The 19,232-nt window shown below is 36.3% G+C and overlaps 1 protein-coding gene across 2 annotated transcripts; it reads left to right on the top strand.

Moving 5' to 3' along the window:
* Positions 1-8,785: 8,785 nt before the first annotated feature.
* Positions 8,786-11,124, top strand: LOC143620208 (uncharacterized). Of its 2 annotated transcripts, XM_077091944.1 has the most exons (5): positions 8,786-9,537; positions 9,629-10,327; positions 10,418-10,609; positions 10,707-10,841; positions 11,010-11,124. In XM_077091944.1, exons 1-5 carry the CDS (start codon positions 9,484-9,486, stop codon positions 11,115-11,117), a joined length of 1,188 nt encoding a protein of 395 aa, XP_076948059.1. In that variant the 5' UTR covers positions 8,786-9,483; the 3' UTR covers positions 11,118-11,124. The 2 variants fall into 2 exon arrangements, with proteins under 2 accessions (XP_076948059.1, XP_076948057.1); XM_077091942.1 differs by having other exon boundaries at positions 9,629-10,609.
* Positions 11,125-19,232: the final 8,108 nt, after the last annotated feature.

Raw genomic sequence — 19,232 nt, 5'->3', positions numbered from 1 at the left:
CCCAGTGAGCGATTATTTACTGCACTTGCCCCATCTTGGGTAACTGGGGTAGTGTTCGTAAAATTTACTTCACTTGCCCCGGCTTGGGTAACCGGGGTAGTGTTTGTAAAAACTGTGTTGCCGGTATTCCCCCCAGTAGCTGGGGTTGTGATTACCGGAGTTTCTTTAACCATCTTTGTAGAAGTTTGAAAAAACTGGAGAAAAATGTTCTAGCTTTATGCACGGATGACGCCAATGAAGAAACACTAACCGGACCCCGGGCAGATTACGGGTAACCTAGGGGTTAGATAGATGTTTCCCACGAGGGGTTAGACCCAGAGAAGATGGTTCTTCTGATAACCTGCAAAACAGACACCGTGAGCTTGTCACTGAGAGGGGGGGTTCCTCCTTGTGACCACCCTCCGGCGTGAGAATCAGACTAGATTGCTCTTTAAATATAAAGTATATTAAGAGATTGCTATAGCAGGTATCAGGTATAATATGATGATACAAGATAAGATGAGATGGTCATACCATTTGTGGTATTTATAGCCGAAGGTAGGTTTCCAAGGAGGTGTGGCCGGCTGCAACAGTATTCCTGTTCCAACAATAGTAGCCTACGCACGTGCCCTGCTGGTAGTTGGTGGGTAGGCAGCGGCTGATAGTGACCAGGCCTGCTGTATACTATTCCTTTTCCACCAACTGCCGGCTACGCACGTGGTATGACAAGAGTTGGTGAGTAGGCAGCGGCTAATAGTGACATACAGTGTAGGAGCATGCTGCTCGCCATACTGTTGTCAATAAGCTGTCGTATCTTTAGTCAGATCTTTTTCCCATACCTCATCAGGTACAGTACAGAAGATCTTCCCGTATCGTACGGACTGGCTTATTTGGGCGGGAGTATTCCCCCTCCCGCCCTTGTGCGGGATTGTTCCCGGCTTCGCTCATTCCTTCAGGTGACACTGAATGATTGAGAGCTAAGTACCTTGTGCGTGTAGCCTTGCTGCGCGGGTGGCCTTCCTTGATGGCTTGTATCCGAGGCTGCGGGGACAGGCGGAGTCCTTCACCATTGGGAGGCATTTCCTGCGGGAACAGCTTGCGTACTGCGCGTAAGGACGTCACGTCTCTGAGCATGGTTGGTCCTGCGGATCCAGTTGGTTTCTGCGCAGACGTTCCTCTTCAAGGTGAGTCTTGCGGGTCCAACTGAGCTCTGCTGGGACCTACCTCTTCAATCATATAACCTTTTAGCATATAATGTATCTTTCAAATTGGTACGTGTATTTTTTTTTAACCTACCTTAAGTTTTCAGCACTTTGATTTGGTATGCAGAAAGAATGGAACCAAATTCGATCAACATATATATATACTTTAATTAAACAAGATTTATGTGCACTTTTTACATTTTAAAATATCATTGTTTAAACTCTCGTTTAAATTTTAAGTTAAGTGGATATATATGTTTAGTTATTTTTATTTATATGGAAAGATATATGACCACTTCTTTGTTTAAATTATTAACAGATATTTAATATATTAATGAAAACTAATAAACTTAATATGAGTTGTTTCTTAATATGACGGTTACAGGTTTTATAATTATCAAGTTATCAAAAATGGCGGTCCACAAATTAATTCAATTGAAAAGTCAAAGGTAAATTATCAAATATGACGGTTCTCTTCCCAACCGCCATAACTCTTTTCAAATATGGCGGTTTTCTTCCAAACCGCCTTAAATTATTTTCACGACCGCCTTATTTGGTTATTTTTGTACTAGTGTTACTGCATGTAGTAGTCCCATACTTCTTTTGGTTTAGTTAGCTCCTTCCTTCAAGTTCCACTCTCTAATCGTTAATTTGTGTTCCAATTGTGTACCAGGTTCGATGATGTGTTGTCGTAATGTGAAATGCGAACAAAAGGTGATGCCACATAGGTAACACATGTATAGCAGTTGGTTTCACCATTTACACTGAATTACACCGAATAACATATCCTGTAATGGGGTGAAAAATAAAATGTGGTGGTGGGTGAGATGGATATGAATGATTGGATTATATTATTAATTAATATAATTAAAAGAAAATTTTTAATAAAATGCGTCCCTCCTAGCCCGGTGTATTCTCTACATCCCCCCCCCCCACCCCACACACACACCATACTTTCTCCATGGCGGTGTTCCGCCCTCACATTGTTGATGTGGCGTGGCGCCCGCCCGCACTCCACAAGGCTTACGTTATAGTGGTTTTTAAAAATTTACATATGGTTGCATTTTATGTTTTGTGATTCTCATTCTATTCCATGACACTTGTAAGTGCTTGTGTTACAACCACGTGTGCATGGAGTTGGTTATTATGCTTTTAAATGATGTATACAAGTGATTACAACTAAGCATCTTTCTTCTAATCTCTTTACTCTTAATTTCAACAAAATTCTTTAAGAACCTTTTATTTTGTTTCTAGGAACAATTATAACTTTAAATTGAAGATTTCAACTATGTAGGCGAGAGAGGTATTTCACGAACTCAAACAATCGAACCCCACTTAGTTGTTACGAAGATGAAGAAACCATGGTGCTTTTGTAACTTTTTTTCTTCAATCACACGCTTGTACATGGACATATTAAGTTCAAAGGTGTTTGGTAGTTTATATAGATCAATAAGCTATTTTTTAGAGGATGCGCTACACAATCTTTTATGAGTATTGCTAGTAATAAAATTAACTTGAATTTTTCGTATAATTTACACTTACGTAAACCTAAACCATAATCAGTGCAGGGGAATTTCGGATTTGTTAACTTGGATTATCTGTGAGTCATAAGCATTTTCAGATTGAACTTGTGGTACTTCAAACAAATCAACCGGATAAAATTTAAACAAGATCAAGATTGTAGTATGTAACTGAAAGTGAATTTTAGAACCACTGTACCAAACCAAATTATCGAAGAGTAATTTTTAGAGATTAGGGCTTGAAATTGCCTTTGGCAGTTACCATTCAACTTTTAGTTATTCATTAAAATCCGCTCATATTTTGACTTTGGATATAAATGTGACAATATCCGAAAATCCGCCAGGTCGACCCCAGCCAGGGGTGCTTCCCTTTAGACCCTACTAGGGGTTGTCGCCATTGGACCATGCTACCATGGACGCTGCCCCCAGACCATCATAAGGGGGCACTGCCCTCTTAGAACCCCCATTTGTCCGACTATCATAATAAACTCAAACAAGCGTGCATCCTGTACATGCTAACTTGTTTAATGTATATTATAATTTACGTTGGTCGATAAAAGTCAATCCAATTACACTAAAATATATAACAATTAGATCAGGTGACACCCATTCCTTGTCGATTTAGAACAAAACAGGCCAATTATTTTTGGCGTGGACAAATAAATTACAACAAAAGGGCTTTTGGTTATTTAAGTATGTCTTTTAATTTATGTTGCAGATAAGCATTAAATGCACTTATATATGCATGGTTGCAATGTGATGTTCTTAGAGCTGAAAAGACAATTCCCTGGATCTTGAGTTGGTGATGCAAGTATGAGTCTACAATGATTTAAGACTTGCATGGAGAAAATAATAAAGATGACAAAATGAGTTCACCTGAAAATCAATGTCTTCTTGTTTGCACTTTGGGCTAAAATACAATATTTGATTTGAGAGCCATGTGATAGACTATAGCAGAATCTTCAAAAGTGGAGAATAATTTTTGAAGCATGGAGTTTTGCGTGTAGGGGTAAGAATTTTGCCAAAAAAGCTTAAATGGAAGTTGTACCATGGATTATTATTGTTGTGTTTGGGGAAACAAATGAAAGCACTTAAGCAACACAGCACAAACAGTGGCTCAAATCAACACATCTTTGAAAGGACAAGAACCTCATGGGTTGTTGATTTTTTTATGTTGTGGTAGTCGTATGATGCAGTTACTTAGACTACGAGAAGCTCGGACGTTAAAGTCAATACCTAGGTAGGTGGGAAGATAAAGAGGCACATAATGTCCTGTTTGGAATCATAGATTGAAGATTGATAAGCTTTAATTGTTCTTTTGGGCACTTTATACTAATTCATATTCTTTGATCAACCAATTAAAATGATCAAATACTAGAACCTTTTATGCCTTTCTATCAATAGACACTTTGTTACTTTACTCAAAGTACAATGTGACAAGGTGTTGGATTTGAAGGTGTGTTTACTACTTACCATGAGATCGAACAAATCCCGCTTTTGCGGAAATCCAATGAGAATAAATGAATAATTACAACTTTAAATTATACCTAGTGATTGCAATGCAAAGCATTATTTATACCTAGTGATTGCAATGCAAAGCATTATTTAAATCCAATGAGTACATGGCTTTACTGGATTTTGGGGCCTGTTCAAAGATCTTTGTGTTGTTCTTTATAATGCTCATCAATGAGCTTTAATGTGACCTTGGATATGATTGAGTTAAGGCTTTTTTTACTTAAACACGAATTTATAGCAGACATGTGACGGACGCGTCTTGTAATGTTTGTTGGTGAAATTTTGGCTTTCCTACTATACATTATATATACATTTTCAAGTTCAAAAAAACATGAACAAATTAAGTATAATATCTTTATATCTCACCATTGTCCATATGAATCCTGTTAGAAGATTCCATGTTAAAACCATTGATACTTTTAAAGTAATTTAAGTTGTTACAGGATAGCCTAGAAGATATAACGTAGATTAAAACTTAAAGCTATTTGTTCCACATGGCCTAAAAAGCAAACAACATACAAGCACATATGATATCATAGAACACATATTGACATAAATATATGAAAACAGTCACATACAAAGTCCATCTAAAATGTAAATGCATCTAGGCTCCATAGATAAAGCTAATACACAAAAATGTCATTCTCTACAAATATTTAATCATAATCTTATGTCTTCATAAACTCCTATCATGGACGTATCGACCATTTCTACAGAAATGTGCAACTCTAGCAAATCGTGCATAATACACTCCTCCCAAGTTATTTGGTTGGGTCTGCATCTACTCCTCCCCTCAACATTGAGGGTTTCCACTACTCTAGCCAACGTCGTTACTTCCATCTTCTCTTCACATGCCCAAACAAATATTTTTGCCCCTCCTTGTTATACTAATCACTATCGGTCTTTTCCTGAAACCTCATTTCTTACCGAGTCCAACCTTATGTTCGTAGACAATTACCTTATCTTCCTAACATGCTTAAATAAAATTTATTTTAATTCAATGCCCATATATAAAAAAATAGTTATTACTTATGCCATCAAAATTCTCATCTATACGTGATGTTAAAGGATTCTTTTCAAAAGATAAGGAATACACCATCACGTCTTGCATGTTAATAATTTGATGAATGATCATAGAATATAAAATTTAAACTAGTTTTCTAAAATGCTATTCCAAACATGTTTTGACTGAGGTAGACAACAATTGTACAACTACAAGGTCATATTATTCTTATTGGTAAAAGTCTTCATGGAATCTCAGATTAATTATTACAGATATCAACATTACATATAATTTGTATGAAAAAAAAATCTTTTTATGATATGTATACTTTTAACTGCTTTTCAAGCGTGACTAAGCTTTTTTTTACATATAAACTTTGTGCCAATATGTTGACTGAATTATTAAATATATATAAATAAATATTGTTTTGTTCATAGAATAAAGTGAAGCTATATATCTGTATACCACTATTATAGGTTATAAAAAAACAAATTTAAGTAACATACGGTAAAGATTACATAGAAGGGTTCGATTCATGTGATGAAGATCTATCCGTTAGTGTTATGCATATCAATAAATTTTCATACGCAACGCTGGTCGGAGGAGATCATGTTAAAGCTTGGAGGAGATTAGACTCTGCTATAGGAGATGACTACACAAACATTCTACAAAGGAATTTCAAGATAACGACAAAACTTGTAAATTTACATGAGGATAATTAACAAAGGGCTTCTACCCTATTGTTATTTGTTTGGTATCGATCAGAGCAATTCAGTACACGACAAAATATAATAATCACACACACAAACGGAAACGAATAAGTAAAACAAAAACACGGGATTTATATGGTTCGGTCAAGGTGACCAATGTCCATGTTGCAACTAGAGCTATCTTTATTTAATAACTCAGACACATATAATGTTGCAGTTGTATCATTGGGTATAAGTATACTAGGATTAGAGTTTCAAACTTAGCCCCTAAGTAACCACTCATGGACCTAAATAAGACAAGCCTAGAGGTTTCACAAACCCGAACAATCTTCAAAATCTTCAAATGTCACCCAAGAAAGCACTACGTCAGTAACTCCCGTAATCTTCAATAAACAAGTTTTCAAGCCTCCGTTTCTCATAAACAAGCTAAGACATCAGTCATATTTCCATAGTTGCAACAACCCCTCTCACCAAGTACCCGAGAGTCCACTGAAACTCCCCGAGCTGAAAATCGGTCATGGCCATACCCATCAACAACACGTCCTCTTTCTAAATTGGTTTGGGCAATCCACCAGATTCAAAAACACACCAAGAACCATTACACTCTCTAAATTTTACAAAAAATTCCCATGAGAGTTTTTTAAAATAAGGATATTGGTTTTTTTCAAAACCAAAAGACCTTTTGGAACTATGCTTATAATAATTTTTATTCTCTCACTGTTACCAATTCCCCGCATTGATTTAAGCCTTCGAACACATTAATCTGACATCTACATGGCTCAAGACTTCACATTTGCAAAATGAACCCTCTTAGCACCAGATTCAACTATCTGGATTTTGTCTTGCTTAACCTGGACGGTCACACCCTTAGCAGGTGCCTCGATCATGTGTAGCACCAAGAACACACCAAGAACCATTACACTCTCTAAATTTTACAAAAATTCCTATGAGAGAATTTTAAAATAAGACTATTGGTTTTTTCAAAACCCAAAGACCTTTTGGAACTGTGCTTAAAATACGTTTTATTCTCTCACTGTTACCAAATCCCTGGATTGATTTAAACCTTCGAACACATTAATCTGACATCCACATGGCTCAAGACTTCACATTTGCAAAATGAACCCTCTTAGCACCAGATTCAACTATCTGGATTTTGTTTTGTCTTGCTTAACCTGGACGGTCACACCCTTAGCAGGTGCCTCAACCATGTGTAGCACCAAGAACACACCAAGAACCATTACACTCTCTATATTTTACAAAAAAAATGCCATGAGAGAATTTTAAAATAAGACTATTGGTTTTCAAAACCCAATGACCTTTTGGAACTATGCTTAAAATACGTCTTATTCTCTCACTGTTACCAAATCCGTGGATTGATTTAAACCTTCGAACATATTCATCTGACATCTACATGGCTCAAGACTTTAAAATTGCAAAATGAACCCTTTTAGCACCAGATTCAACTATCTGGATGTTGTCTTGCTTAACATGGACGGTCACACCCTTAGCAGGTGCCTCAACCATGTGTAGCGATTCAATCCTCCATACTACAATTGATCTGTAGATTTTCATTGATTACCCTTCATTTGCCACCACCAAACCTTCCAATCATTGTCTATCTAGGTGACCCATGTAAATTAGCATTCTTGTCATACCCATAATGTAACACCCCGACCAAAGACGGATTATACATCGGGGCGCCACATATTGTTTCATTACTCGTGACACTATTGGGTGTCAATATTTAATAAATACATTCATTCGCGCACGCGCAAAGTAGACATAAGATAACATAAATCATCATAAATCAATATATTATAAATCATAATATTCGAACAGCAATAACTTGTCTCGATACATTTTAATCTAGGTCCAAAATAAAGAAAACTTCCTACGTGTCCTCGAACTCCAAAACAGCTACTGCAAACCTGAACATGTGTTAAAATAAACGTCAAACACTTGCGTGTTGGTGAGAAATCAAGTTTAATACAATACATAGATAACAATAAATCTGCGCGCAACATGTGTATGTCTTGTTTTCAACAAGGGTGTAATCCGATCGGGACCAACTCTAAGATTAAACCACATTGGGTCATTATTGGTTGGGGGCTTTGGGTCATTATTGGTTGGGGGCTTCAAAGCCCCCGGTGGTTACGTGCGAAGCCCCTCCCATAGAGGACAGGCTAATAAGTTAATAACAAGATGTAAATTTCAAATGAAAAAACAGTTTTTTTTTTCCTTGAAAACATTCCACAAACAATCATTTATGTGATTTTCCCTAGTTATAATTAGCATCCAGGTTCAGGATTAAAAGACAATGGTTCCTATCTCATATATAGCTAGCTAGGTGGCACGACAGCAAGAAGATGCCAAGCAAGGGAAAGACCAATACGTGTTGTCCAACGTAACACATGCATGGTCAATGGGTGAGCAAGTTAATCGGACATCTATGGTACGGTCACCCTACATTTGTACCTTATATAATAAACGTTAATTTCCTTATTCACCATGATCAAATATTATTGCACCCTTACTTGTCTCTTTCTCCTCCAACACTCTACTTTCATTTCTCTCTCTACAATCAAATTGTTATTTTCATTGTTACGTACGTATATTATATATATTAATTAGATGGACATTCATCTTCCTCTAATGGTTTCGGACGACAATCGACAATCGTTTCTCAAGCTACAGGTTCCCATCCGTTCCCTAATTACTTCCTTATAGAGATTTAAAACCAGATCATTGTTTTTGTTTTCAAGAAGAAAAAGAATGTTGGGAGACACGGTTCGTCCACCAGAAAAACCTTCCATGGTACAATATTGTATTAATCTTCTTGTCCATTCATGCATATATATCGTTAACCGATCATTAGAGGCAGACCTACCCTTATGATACGGGTTACTATTATAGTGTAAAAGTCTTGATAGGCAAAAGAGAATTTCATGGGTCTGCCACTACTGATCAGTAACGTTTTCATATTTCAAGAAATTTATGAAGAAATGGAATATTCCTTTGGAGATGAAATTCTCAATGAATTCTATCTCCTTGGTTGTTAAAATGAAACTAGATTGCCAATGAGTCTATTTTGCTTGCATTCCAAAGTTATATATATGTACTTTTGTAATATAAGAACATGTGAGATGGTGATGGACTTGATGTTTATCTATAGCTAGCTAGCAAGTTGTATAAAGGAGGTACGTTTGTAGATTGGGGTTGAATAAAATTCCATTTTTGCTCTTTTTATCCTAGCTTATCATCTCTTTTCATTTGATTCTCGACGTCTAAAACAAAAACATCTCCGTGTCCTTGCGTTTGATGGTCTTTTTACCAAACTCCATCGGTTCGGTTTGTTGTTTTCGACTAGTACCTAATCAAGAACACCGTCTACTTTTCTCCAATGATTTGGAAAGAGAATATTAATATGTCACTTTCCTGACCGCGTTATGTTTAAGTAGTCTTCTTTCAATTTTTTGATTCTTTGATTCAGTTTAGATGTAGACTCAAGGAAGCCTATGTGTATATATAAATGTTGCTATTTCTAGTGTTTTTTTATGGCTATATTGAGTGCTTCCAATTTTTTGTTTAAAACTGGTTTTTCTATCAAGGTTTATTTAATATTTATACATTATATATTTTATAAATATGATATTATGTTGTGCTTCCTATTGATATATGTTTGTTTTTGGAATACATCAGGATCAGGTTTCTAGCCCATTGAGTGCTCAACTATTAGAGTTTTGTGAATCTGAGTTATTTCCAGAAACAATACAAAACTCTGAAGTTGCTTCAAGCTCAAATTGTTGCTATGATGACCACTCTTCCTACACCACTAACCTCTCCTGCCCTCCTGATATAATCAAATACCCCACACCCGCTCCCGCCACGGATGACAACAACTTCTCCATAATCTTTGATGAAGAGATAACCGAAAACGACATTAATTCGGTCAATCTAGATTTCACTACCTCTCCCAATCTCAACCTCCCTCCATACCAATTCACCAACCAAGACCAGTTTGATCTTAGCTTACTCCAAAACCAAATCACACTAAATGATCACAACAACCAAATCATGACATATCCTAGTCATGACCATGGTGTCCCTATAATCGGACCGACATTGCCCACTGTCTGTGAAGATGATAGTTTATCTTCCATGCCACCTTCAAAGTTCATGCGCTTCAATAATAACCACCCGTCTTCCTTTAATTGTTCATTCATGGATCCGTCCATAACCTCGTACCTTTCTGGAAACACAAACCCTCCTCTACCATTAGAACCTTCGGGTATTTTCAATGGGGATTTGTTCTTGGGTGAGCTAGACTTCAAGGGAGACAACAATGGCATATTCTGTCCGGATCCTTTACCGCGACCTTACAATTCTAATGAACTTCAGGTAATTAACCTCATCCAAGATAATTACTGTTTCATTAGTTATATACGTAATTACTTATATATAGTGTTTTGTTTTGAGATGTGTTTTCAGGCCCTTAGTAATGAAAGCCAGCATCTTGTAACTGGAGGTGGGAGTTCTGCTACTCCACTGGCGTCAGAAATCACGAGCTTGGAAGCCGAAACCTTTAGAGTTACTAACAAACTCACCACCGAAGAACGGAAAGAAAAGATCCATAGATACTTGAAGAAAAGGAATGAAAGGAATTTCAGCAAGAAAATCAAGGTGTGTTTTAAATTGACTTCATTTGTTTGATGAATATTTTGTATATTATATATAACTCCAAGGAAAAAACTAAATGTGTTGGTTGTTACCGTTACAGTATGCATGTCGAAAAACTCTAGCAGACAGCAGGCCTCGAGTGAGAGGAAGGTTTGCAAAGAATGATGAATTTGGAGAGATCAATAGAGGTCACGGTCATGAAGAGGAAACCGCTGAAGATGTGAAATCTTTCCATGTAATTACTCTTTTACCGATACAAACCATGATTAATATTGTATATTGATTGTGTGTTTAACAGGGTTACATAGAGGATCTATGTATAAGAACAATAGCATTACACTTGATTGAATGTCTTATAGATATGATAATATGTACCGTTCTAATATGTGTCGGTTTTTAGCAGGTGGTTGTAAAGGAAGAGGATGAGAATTTTGAATCATCAGACATATTTGCACATATCAGTGGGGTGAATTCATTCAAGTGCAACTACCCCATTCAGTCTTGGATTTGAAACAGGCCTTTGGTGCTTGAATCAAAGTTAAATCTACAACTTTTGCACAACATATATTAATGGATTCGATCGGTCATCGTCTATGTATGATCTATGTACTGAGAGTTATGTAATTATGTATATGGTGGCTAATAAACAGTGCCATTTTGTATATATATGAACTAGAATATTAAGCCTTCATGTGATCAAGTTTATATAGGGAGAGGTTATTACTTTTTATATCTTTTTAACTTCAAGATTTGGAGATTAAAAGAAAGATTCTTGTCGATTTTCGGTTCTTGGCATCTGTCTTTTTCTTTTCATTTTGTAAATCTTATTGGTCATGGCCTTTATGTACTTGAAACACATGATTTTATACGAATCGATTTATTAAATTAATATGACGCCTTTTCTTGGAGAATTTGCCTGACTAGGATGAGATAATATTGTGTGTGAAAGAGAATTATTGTAGTTAAGTTTTCACTTGAACTTGTTGAATCCAACTGTGTAGGCCCATAAAAAAACACTTTGGGCCTTGGGGGTAGCCGAGTCCATTTGCTTGTCTAATATTTATTTTCAAAGTGTAGCCTCAGGAGCTTATTTTATAAGCAAATGATTAAATGATGCATGCTTAACGCTAACTAGTTTTAAACTCACGTGTTATGGTGAGAACGCAAAGAGAACTCGGTCTGTATAAGTTTCATTATGTTATCAGTCCGTACCATATTAAAATCTTATGGGGTTGCTTGTTTAATTAAACATGAGGGTTAGCATACTAAAAGGTTGTGGCCTTGTGGGGTTAGTTGTATAGTTAATGAAACTTGATGATTACCATGTTAAAAAGATTTGGGGGTTAATTATGTAACTAAATGAAAGTTGTGAATACCATATGTAAATAGAATGTGAGGTTAATACTTAATTGTGTGGCTAATGAATCTTGAAGGGTAAAGTATCTAAATATTTGTGCATGGATTTCAAAACCAGAACTTTAGTATAGTATGTATAATTTTATACATGAGAAATAGAAATGAAATTTAACCCCTTTTTTTTTCTTAAAAGGGTGGGTGTATTAAAAACCAAAAGCAACGAGCAAGAAGTCAACATGCTAGAGCCAGATTACAAAGGTATTATGAAATGAACTACAGTGTAGAAAAAATCACAAATTTATAACTACACCAGTTTTAAGTATGATAGTTGCTTTTAGATTTCATACTTCTGTTAAAGTCTCTTATTTTTTAGTTTTTAAGTTTGATTATATATTCCCCCAACTCCTTTACCCTTGTCAATTACTCCTTAAATGAAATGAAATCTCTAGATTAATAAAATTTGGGTTGAAGGAATAACTTTGAAATTATTGCATACTATTTCAATTTAGGATATATAGGATCATAGGAGTTTGAAATAAAAGGTATGAATAAGAACTTAAAAGAAGCCTAACAAATATGACGGACTTTAAAATCTCATTGACATTTCTCTCTATTTTATTTTAAATTTATTAAATAATAAATAAATTTGCTGTTAAATAAATAATAATAATGAATAAATAAATTTGAATTCATATCAACGTTTTAAATTAAATAGTAGAAAACTGAATCAGCAAAAGACACCAAAAATGTCTTCATTGATTGCATCGTTTTCTCGAGGGCCCAATATTACATTTGAATTCAAGCCTTTCTATCTTCTTCTATTTTCTTTTTAGAATATATTGCTACACACCAATATTGAAATTTTGATGAGCAAAATCATTTCAAGTATTGAAGAGTCAAAACCATACGTTTTTTATTCATTTATCTTTTTTTTAATTGCGTATGGAATCATGCGTAATACCTAAACAAGTCTTCCTAAAACAGGATATCAACAATCTATTTTGATTTGTAACATTATAAGCATCTGAATCACCCAAGGACACCATCAATGAGGAAACCAACCACATAAAGTCAGACGCCCAGTTGCATTTTAATGGTTGCAACTTTTTTTAAAATCATAATAATTTTTGCTTGTATAACTTATAGAAGAAAATATCCACACTACGTTAACCCTATAGAGATAAATTTATTAATTAGAGTAAGTATCTACGTATCAACTTTTGTCTGAGACGGTTACTAAGATGTAACAAATTAATCTCTACATGTGTATAAATAAGATGTATAAATAAGTTATAAGGGTTGTAGAACACATAATTGGTGCAATTAATATTATCTATTTTAAGTTAAAAACAACCATTCATGGGAGATATATATGTTGTACCAAATTTGTCATTTTGACAATGGAACAAAGTTTAGGCATGGGCAATATGAACGTGTATTAAAAGACTTTCCAGTTTTTATTTTATTTTAGATAAATGTGATGTGTGTATATATATTTTTGTTCATGTAATTTACTTAGTTTTTGCATTTTTGTCCACAATTTTTTTAGCATGTTTATCTTTATGGTTTCATTTTCTTGTCATCTTGGTTAAATTCACTAACTCCCTTAAGTGAGAGGAATTTGTGTTTTTGTAATTTATTGTAGAAGTTATTAAGCATCACATACAAGCTTGACAATCTTCTTTAAGATAAATTAAGGTTTCGTTTTCAAACCCACAACACCGCTGGCAACCACCGCCTTTCACCACATTGATGACAACCACCGCCTCTAGCCAGAGCGTCGAAAGCCACCGTTCCCTGTGACCACCGTCACCACCGTTGATTTCTAAAAAAACTTTTTCTCAAATTTTTTTATCTAGCAGAATTAAAGGTTAATGAAACCAATTCAGTTAATTTTGTAGAATCATAAGTTGATTTTGTTACTGAAAATAATTAAAAAATGGGAAAATAGTTTATGTAGTCTTATTAATACTTGTTTATGGCTGTACAAAATATATATAATATACACCCCTTGTTGCCTTTGTGAAGAAACACTAAGTGACCCGGTACAGATTATAGATAATCTAGGGGTTAAGTAATGTTTCCCACGGATGAGGTCTAGCTGAGAAGGCTGTTCTTCAGGAGACCTGCAAAACAAACACCGTAAGCTCGTCACTGAGAAGGGGGGGGGGTTCCTCCTTGTGACCACCCTCCGGCGTGAGAATCAGACTAGGTTGCTCTGAATATAAGTGTATATTAAGAGATTGCTAGATAACTGGATAGCAGATGATCTTACCATTCCAAGATGTCGGAGTATTTATAGCCGAAGGTAGGTTTCCTAGAAGGTACAGCCGGCTGAATAGTATTCATGTTCTACCAACAGTGGATTATGCACAGGCCATACTGGTTGGTGGGTAGGTTACGGCCAACAGTAACAAAGTCGGCTGCACTATTCCACCAACTGTAGACTATGCACGTCCCGCCTACTGTGGATTGTACGCAGGCCATGCTGGTTGGTGGATAGGTTACGGCCAACAGTAACACTATTCCACCAACTGTAGGCTGCGCATGCCCCACAGTAAGGGTTGGTGAGTAGGCAGCGGCTAATAGTGACAAACAGTACTAGAGGGTGCTCCTCCTCGCACTGTTGTCGGTGAGCTGTCACCCTGCGATTGGCTCATGGGCTGTTCTGGTCAGATCGTCTGTCCTATCCATACCTTGGTAGGTATAGTACAAAAGATCTTTCAGAATCATACAGACTGACTCATTTAGGCGGGATTGTTCCCGCCTTGCTCATTCCTTCATGTGACTACTGAAGTATCTAGTGTCTTGTGCGTGTAGCCCTGTTGTCTGCGGGTAGCCTTCCCTGATGGCTTGTATCCGCAACTGCGGGAACAGCGGGGTACTTTACCATTGGGAGGCTTTCCCTGCGTGTACAGCTTGCGTACTGCGCGTAAGGTTCTTTGAGCATGGTGGGTCCTGCGGGAGCAGATGGTCTTTGCGCAGACGTCCCTGTTCAATGTGAGTCTTGCGGGACCAACTGGGCTCTGCTGGGACCTACCTCTTCACTTTGGTAGTTGCTTCTCCGATTCCGGTCGGTGAGGTTTCGAACCTTGTAAGGCAAGGCTTCATGGAGGACTTCGTGTTTATGATATATATATATCTATACTCTCTAATAAAAGACTACAAGTTTTGCCACTTGTCACTCATACATTAAACATCACACTTTTTAACAAATTTATAATAAATTTGTTAATTTAATATTTACTTAATATTTTTGTTTTCAAACATTTGATATTTATAATTATCTTTTATTTTAAAATTGTTTGAAAGACTATTGTACAACGACTGTATTAATAGTGTTTAACGAGTTTATTGTTTCTTGTATACTGATTATTTATTATATACTCCGTATTGTATTTTCAAAATCTACCCGTGTAATACACGGACCTCAAGCTAGTATACTTATATAACTGTGGCGATAATAGTCCATGGAGCTGTGGTTGTCATCCATGTAGAGAGAGACTTACTTGAATATTGTGGGTAATTTTGAATGTTGTTTAAAAAAATTTAAGAAATAAGTTGTTTGGAATGAGGTATATTGGAAAGTACTAAACCTGACAAGCAACACCTTTAATTAAAGAAGCTGTCAAAGACCAATAACAAACCATACTACAAGCTTTCCCTATCCCTAACCGAACATACATTCAATGAAGTGATACCTGCTTCATAATATGATCGCATTTACTCCCACCATCCAACCTCACCCAAAGTTTTTGTAAAATACATACATTTAAGTATTTTTAACAAATATTAAAAGAAACTTACACATCATATATTCCCATAAAAATGAGAATGACTATGAGAATAAAATGGTTGTTTATAAAGCATATTTATAATCTCTATTGATCTTTTTAACAAAAGCAAGTATTAAAAGTGGTAAGTGTCATATATCAACTCCTTTATGACTCATTGCTCAACCATTATCTATCTTTCATTGCTATTAGAAAGTGGTCCATGTGGTATTCTTGTAACAGATTTGGTCCACTACCAAACACGTTATTGGAAGCATCACATAACCTTTCTCACACAAGGAAAACTCGTCAACATTATCGGTATATTCACTTCTACCAAAAACCATAGACATGTTCCGGATCTTAATACCCACCTAGTTCGTGATTTGGCAATCGATGAGTGGATGAAGTAGACCCGTATACGAATTTAATCAAAGAGTCGTGACATATCGTAATAACGTTCATAACTGTTGATAAATACAGTGGTGAATTAAGTTTCTTAGGAAATTCATAATTTTTCTTGAGTTTACAAAACCTTGTAGCTAAAGCAATTTAATGGAGTGATGAATTCTGTTATCAGGTGAGTTGAAGAGACGAAAAAGACGATCAATAGTAGTGGAGGCAATGAGAGGAATCAAACAAAGATGAGGTGATGTTCTCGATCATGCCTTACGCATCTCTATATTCACCCTCTCAACCTAAGGCTAACTAATACAACATCGTATTTTGTTGAATGATTTATAACAACCAACTTATAAAATAAAACGCTATGTCCACAAAGGGACAACTTGATCGTACAACAAAAAAAACTTTGGGTTATAATTTAGTAAAATGTAGTATGGGCCACTTAGCGAATATTTCCAATAAAATATAGAAAAGATGTTAGTTATTAAACTATGCATAACGGACAACTTCCAAAAAGTCATAAACTCTCTTCCTATTTGATGATTTATCTACTATATCCCACCATTTTCTTCATCCAACGTTTTTCCCACAACGTTGAGAGAGTTTTTGAAGGCCAAAATGCCAGGGGTTTGCGTTGTGTTCTTCGGCGTTTTGGACCAAAACGTTGGCAACGATTTTCCACTACGCCCAATAATATCAAGAAATATTATCAAGAGTGTATAAATAGTTATTGTATGAATAATTTGACCTTTTGCCATTTCAAGTTTTCAAATTTCAACCTGTAGCAAGGGTCAGCTTTGTCAACGGCAATCCATTTTTCAAATTTTAATATTTAAATTTTGAACAAGGAACCTTTTTTATTAATTCAGTTTATATCCTAAATATTAATTTCAATACTTTATTTCAAAATGAATTAGTTGCCGGAAAGATGGAGCTTTTTCCGTTCGAAAATGCAATATTTGACTTACAGAAAAGGAGGCCACGAATCAAATATTATACAATAAAATGTTTGATACACGTAATGACGCAAAAACAAACATTTATGTGGACCATGGAAACTTATAATATCAATTTAATCACCAAAACTAAAAAAATATCTAGCTTATAAATTTCTTAGCATGCTGAATTTTGAAAAGCTTCATTTGTGTAACGACAAACGATTTTAGACTCGTCACACATATAAAAAGCTTGCAACAAGAACTTTTATAGCATCTTAAAATATTTATAAAAGTCCCAACTGCTCCCATTTCTTTTTCCCAATTTGAAGATTTGTTTAGTTGATATGTCCCTTGCGCACATGTGAAATTTTCAATCTACCATAAAACCAACATTTTATAATAATATAATTTTATAATAACAACAAAATAATTTTTTTGAACGGCTTAATCACACATTTTCTTTTGTTACCCACGAGTAGGGCTGTAACAAACTGTTAACAACTTAACACTAACCATTCTTGGTTACCTAAATCAATAAAACAATCTTTATGTTCGTGAATCGTTTATGGACAAATTTCTTTCTTAATAAACAAACATGAAATTTCGTTCAGTTAGTTTTCGTGACTTGCTCATTTATTGTTCGACTTTTTTTTCCCCTTTAAAATCAACACGCTTTAAAGAATAAAAGCATCCAATTACAATAGAGAGGTGGATAAGTGGACAATAAGCTGCGCTGCCACCCCTTTTAAATAGCAAACCCGATCTTACTGAAAACAAAATTATGGTTCTTTGGCGTCGATAAGTTACTATGCACGGCCAGTTGAACTCTTTTAAGAAACATGATAGCTTCGGGGGCAAGTGACCCAAATGTATCAAAACAAAATGAATTGACTTATTAAAAGACAAAACCTTAAGAATAAATTATCTATAAGCGATGATACAAAAAAAATGGAAATAATATATGGTAAGAAAGTAAAGATAAAAATAGGAAGTACTTTTTATTATTATTGTTTATTATTTTTATGAACAGCGACTTTACTTTTTTTTTTGAACAACGACTTTATTTGTGTGTTACGTTACTTTACTCTTCAATTTTAGAAACCTTGCTGTCCACTCTGGTCAGATTATGTTGTGTTAACTGGACTCACGCTGAAGAAACACTAACCGGACCCCGGGCAGATTACGTGTAACCTGGGGGTTAGATAGATGTTTCCCACGAGGGGTTAGACCCAGAAAAGATGGTTCTTCTGATAACCTGCAAAACAGACACCGTGAGCTTGTCACTGAGAAGGGGGGGAGGTTCCTCCTTGTGACCACCCTCCGGCGTGAGAATCAGACTAGATTGCTCTTTAAATATAAATGTATATTAAGAGATTGCTAGAGCAGATATCAGGTATAATATGATGATAATATGATGGTAATGTGATAAGATATGATAAGATGAGATGATCATACCATTTGGGTATTTATAGCCGAATGTAGGTTTCCAAGGAGGTGTGGCCGGCTGAATAGTATTCATGTTCCACCAACTGTGGCCTACGCACGTGCCCTGCTGGTAGTTGGTGGGTAGGCAGCGGCTGACAGTGACCAGGCCTGCTGTGTACTATTCCTTTTCCACCAACTGCCGGCTATGCACGTGGTATGACAGGAGTTGGTGAGTAGGCAGCGGCTAATAGTGACATACAGTACAGGAGCATGCTGCTCGCCATACTGTTGTCAATAAGCTGTCGTATCTTTAGTCGGATCTTTTGCCCATACCTCGTCAGGTACAGTACAGAAGATCTTCCCGTATCGTACGGACTGGCTTTTGGGCGGGAGTATTCCCCCTCCCGCCTTTGTGCGGGATTGTTCCCGGCTTTGCTCATTCCTTCAGGTGACACTGAGTGATTGAGAGCTAAGTGCCTTGTGCGTGTAGCCTTGCTGCGCGGGTGGCCTTCCCTGATGGCTTGTATCCGTAGCTGCGGGAACAGGCAGAGTCCTTCACCATTGGGAGGCATTTCCTGCGGGAACAGCTTGCGTACTGCGCGTAAGGACGTCACGTCTCTGAGCATGGTGGGTCCTGCGGATCCAGTTGGTTTCTGCGCAGACGTCCCTCTTCAGGGTGAATCTTGCGGGTCCAACTGGGCTCTGCTGGGACCTACCTCTTCAAGTCCC

This window comes from Bidens hawaiensis, unplaced genomic scaffold (assembly GCF_021521415.1).
Source record: "Bidens hawaiensis isolate Kalapana, Puna unplaced genomic scaffold, B.hawaiensis_p1.1 tig00002553_1, whole genome shotgun sequence".
Classification (NCBI taxonomy): Eukaryota; Viridiplantae; Streptophyta; class Magnoliopsida; order Asterales; family Asteraceae; genus Bidens; species Bidens hawaiensis.
Note: the sequence above shows the minus strand (reverse complement) of the source record. Positions and strands in the feature narration are given on the sequence as shown.

Bases quoted from the DNA above. Each gene is read 5' to 3' on its own strand.
- LOC143620208 (XM_077091942.1), top strand. From the start codon at position 9,484: ATGGCTATATTGAGTGCTTCCAATTTTTTGTTTAAAACTGGTTTTTCT. The intron at 10,610-10,706 runs GTGTGTTTTAAA...TTACCGTTACAG, and splicing joins ATTTCAGCAAGAAAATCAAG to TATGCATGTCGAAAAACTCT. The intron at 10,842-11,009 runs GTAATTACTCTT...GGTTTTTAGCAG, and splicing joins AAGATGTGAAATCTTTCCAT to GTGGTTGTAAAGGAAGAGGA.